A 4453-nucleotide genomic window follows, 5' to 3' on the forward strand; every position below is an offset into this window, starting at 1 on the left:
CTGTGGATGCATTAGTTGCACCAGTTGTTGTGCCTAAGTCGGTTGCTCCTTCCTGCACTACCCCTTGCTTGTCTCACCTGATGGAGTTTTGACTGCTGGTGTGAAAGATGATGCTTATTCGGTTGGTATTGATGGTGAGGGTACCTTGCCTATTGTTGTTGGTTTGGGGAAGAAGATGGATGGTAGGGGTGTGGGTGGATTTGATGCTATTTTGAATACTGCTGCTGTGTTTTGTGCTCTTTCAGATAGCGATGATCCCTTGTCTAATAGTTTTGAAGAATCACTTTTGAATGTGCCTTTAACACTTATTTCCAAGGATGATCTGCGGTCTCACATTTCAAGGGATAGTGAGGTGATGCGGCGTGACTAGTTACATGCCGATAATTCCTCAGCTAATGGTGAAGATTTTTATGAGGATGATTTGGCTTCAAGAACTGAACTTATTAAAAGAAGTGGAAAACGTAGAGTTCGTAACTCTAGGAAGAAGTGATGCTCTTTTTTGCTTTGTTTTTCTGTTGTTTAGATTGTTGTCTTTAGTTTGAATCTTTGGCTCATAGGTTTTCTTTTTATGCTGTATTTCTAAAGGGCTTTAGATTTTTTAAGGACTTGTACCCTTACTTTGTTTTAACTTGTATGCCCCTTCTGCGGGTTTTTTGGAATAAAAAAAAAAATTGATTTAATGTTTTTAGTCTTACGAATATGTTCATTACGCGGAAAAGATCTTTTTAACTTCAGGAAGGGAATATAAATGTCATAAAATTCCATGGAATGCTAATGAAAACTCCAATCAAGCGATTTAGAAATAGATCTCTAAAATTCCTTCTATTTATCCTTATATTATTCTCCCTGTTTGACGAATTGTTATAGAGCTCAAATGTTTGTCTCATAGCAGAAAGGTAGCTTGACGAATCGCAGATATCCTTCTCCCTGTTTAATGTAGGCGTTCATCCGTGGAATGTGTTGGATGAAAGCCCAATCTTCCCCTCCTCTCTGACATCTTCTAAGCAACCTTTCATTGCACCATAACTGAAGCAGGAAATCGTCTCCATCATCCTGAGCTTCTCTTCCTCTTAGCAGCTCTTCAATTAACCTTAGTAACCACTCTGGTAGACAATCCATGGAGTCATCAACGAGTTCCAGCTGCTGCAACCCGTCCAAACTCTCCACACATTTTAAAGCGTAGCACCCTCTCACTGTAAGGCATTTCAGTAAAGGAAGATTAGAGATCCTTTCCAAGCTTTGGTTTTCATGCAGGTCAATCCATTCAGATAACTGCGTGAGATTTTCAAGTTCCTTGAGACTACTAGCTCCTGTAACAAAAAGCTTTTTCAAACCAGTTCTACCTAGTTCACCAGGAAGTGATCTCAGCTTAGGACAGTCCACAATGATAAGTTCATGTAAGCGAGGAAAGAGCACTAGTTTCTGTGAACCATCATTGTCTTCATCATAAGAAAAGAAACATTCATGCAGATTCTCCATGCGATGGATTGTGAGTAGTTGGAGCAAAGGGAAAGCTATTTTGTTCTCAGACCTTGCTGCTACTACACCTCCACCAAGAAATTCTGGTCCAATGCTCTTGACTGCATTTCCACCAGCAATATAAAGTATTCTCAAACTGGGCAATTGACCCAATGGAGGAAGAAGATGGCTTGATATGTTGTCCACAAGATCCAAGATTGATAAATAAGGGAGATATGATCCAAGGGACAGCGACATCATCCACTTCGGATAGCTATTGCCAAAGTAGCATTTGATGTAGAGTTCTTCCAGAGACTTAGGAGGGACTAATTCCTCAAAGAGCTTTTCAATCAAAACAATTTCCTTTTCACTGTTGTTTTCGTCATTACAATGGACAGGACTACATGAAAGCTGTAGTTCCTTGAGTCGAGAAAGTTCTCGGAGAACTAAAGAGCCTGATCGAGCCCTTTCAAGATTGTATACATTCAGGATGCTGAGATTGGAAAGTGAGCTCAGGTCCTTCAATCTACTATGCATTATTATCTGTTCTCCTCCAACCAGATCACTGATACTGTCATCACCCACGACAAAACCTTTTAGTCCATTGAGCTGCTTCAGTCTCTCTATACCTTTGGGTATGAAACTAAGTGGCGTATCTAAAAGAGCCAATCGCCTTAGATTTTGTAGCTGGGTAATACTTTGTGGCAAATGTGTTAAATATTTACATCCGCAAAGACTCAGAAATTGTAGGTTTGATAGGCGCCCAATGGATTCAGGCAAGTGTCTTACATGTGATCTGTCAAGATCAAGGTGTCTCAAATGAATCAAATCTCTAATGAAATTAGGAATGCTTTCTATCTCGTTTTCTGTAAGATCCAGAACTCGAAGGTGCAAAAATCTTGCCAACTGGTTAAAATCAAGAGCTTGAAATCCACTGAAAATGAACAGAGTTCTCAAACATTTCGGCTCAGTTATTGCATCAAGAACGATCATAGCATTTCCTTGCCCTGTTAATGCTAACCGTCTTAGCTTTGTCAATGATATGGTGCTTTTCTCTGTAACATTTCCGCTAAAACTTTCATCACGGGATAGGAACTGAGCAAGAGCTCGAAACAAATCATGCATTTTGCATGAATTGCCATCATAGTTTAGAGGATTCAGCTGCAGTAGGTTTCTCCTAGTTAATTCGTGATAGTATTCCTTTGCTGTATCTTCCATTAAAGAATCTCCTTCTTCTTTTATGAACCCTTCGGCCACCCACAGTCTAACAAGATCTTCACGGAATAATATCCAATCCTCAGGGAACAGTGAGCAATAATGAAAGCATTGCTTCAGGGGCGACGGCAGGTCATCATAGCTGAGGTATAAGGCACCCCTGATCTCTTCTGGAAGCTTGTTCATGTTCCATGCATTATTGTTTAGAATCTTCATCCACTCTTTAGCAATTGGCTCTTTCTTTGCAAGAACCCCTGCCATGGCCTTGATTGCAAGAGGAACACCATGACATTTTTCAACGATTTGAATGCCTAATTCCCTTAACTTATAAATATCTTCCTCTCTTCCACCAATCATTACAAGCCTTCTTGTAAGCATCTCCCATCCAGTCTCAACTGGTAGTTGAATGACATGGTGAATGTACACGCTCCCCATTTGCTTGGCAACATTTTCATCTCTGCTTGTGATTAGGATCAAAGAATCAATCAGCGCACTATGAAGTGGGCTTCGAAGCAAATCAATCCACACATCAGCTCTCCATACATCATCAAGTACAAGAAAAACACTCTTCCCGGAGACAGCTGATCTAAGTAAAGGCTCAAGCTCGGCTTTAGTATTTGCATCTCCATAGCTTGCCATAGCTCCTCTTATAACTTGTTTCAGCAAATCAATCTCATTGTAATTTTGTGAGACACAGACCCATAATTTGATCTGGAACTTAGTTTGAACCTTCTTGTGGTTGAAAATTTTCTGAGCTAAAGTTGTCTTCCCTATCCCTCCCATGCCTGTAATTGCAAAAACGCTAAATTTCCTCACTTCTCCTCTAATCATTGACTTAATCATATCTTTGGTTGCATCTTCAATCTCTCGTCCAACTACTTCAAGTTCAGCAATTAACGGAGAAGTCTGATGACTATTCACCGTTGTAATATTTGTTTTTGTGTTCTGATGGTCTAAGTTGAACTGTAATCTGTCTTTGTAAATCTCTTCAAGTCTACTATTGATGCTATTAATCCTTTCACCAATCTCATAGCGATGTGGAGCACACAGAAAACAAGAGAAACAAGAGAAGTTGCAGGAAGGATTTGAAGAGGAAGAAGGATTTTTATCCAGCAACTGGGAGCCCTCGATTAAAGAGAGATCTATAATGTCTTCTGCATCATACATGACATCCTTGAGCTCGTTGACCCAGTTGTTAATGGAAGAGTCTTCCAGCTTTCTCCTCTCAGCATCTTCCAAAACTTTTTGGATCCTTACCATTGTCCTCAGCAGCTTTTTCAGATCTTCTTTAACGCCCAGCATCATGACTGCCTTCTCCTCAATAAAGCTCAATAGCCTCTCCACGCACTTGCCCACGAATGCATCTAAGATCATGGTCATTTTCCTGCTTAGAGATTGAGAGCAGCAAGGAAAAGAGTCTCGTAAGTTTGGAAGAGCACTGTGATCGTCTCTGGCCAAGAAAAGCTAGTATACTAGAAATTTTCTTGAACTTACAAGAAAATATCTTGTATTTAAATAAAACATTCTACATTTGTGTTAGAATAATGGGCATTATATACATATACATTATGTTTGGAGCTATTGACAAAGTCATGTGATGAGCCGGCAGCATAGTACTTTAAGGCAGGTGACATATGGAAGTTGGCCAATGTATTGGCTTCATTAGAAGTGTAAAAAAATAACCCTATTAGAATTCAATTTAAAAAGTCTAGATTTGAGTTGGCCCTTTTAATGAGTCAGATTCGATTTTGGAATTTTAATCCGTTCATTAAACCTATTA

General features: G+C 39.6%; 1 protein-coding gene across 1 annotated transcript; it reads right to left on the bottom strand.

Moving 5' to 3' along the window:
* Positions 1–826: 826 nt before the first annotated feature.
* LOC110101884 (putative disease resistance protein RGA3) lies at positions 827–4005 on the bottom strand. The gene has a single exon (XM_020829982.2). It carries the CDS (start codon positions 3976–3978, stop codon positions 871–873), a length of 3108 nt encoding a protein of 1035 aa, XP_020685641.2. The 5' UTR covers positions 3979–4005; the 3' UTR covers positions 827–870.
* Positions 4006–4453: the final 448 nt, after the last annotated feature.

The sequence above is a fragment of the Dendrobium catenatum genome, unplaced genomic scaffold (assembly GCF_001605985.2).
Source record: "Dendrobium catenatum unplaced genomic scaffold, ASM160598v2 fragScaff_scaffold_974, whole genome shotgun sequence".
Taxonomy (NCBI): Eukaryota; Viridiplantae; Streptophyta; class Magnoliopsida; order Asparagales; family Orchidaceae; genus Dendrobium; species Dendrobium catenatum.

Excerpts from the sequence above, each read along its gene's own strand:
- LOC110101884 (XM_020829982.2), bottom strand. The coding sequence starts at position 3,978 with ATGATGCTGGGCGTTAAAGAAGATCTGAAAAAGCTGCTGAGGACAATG.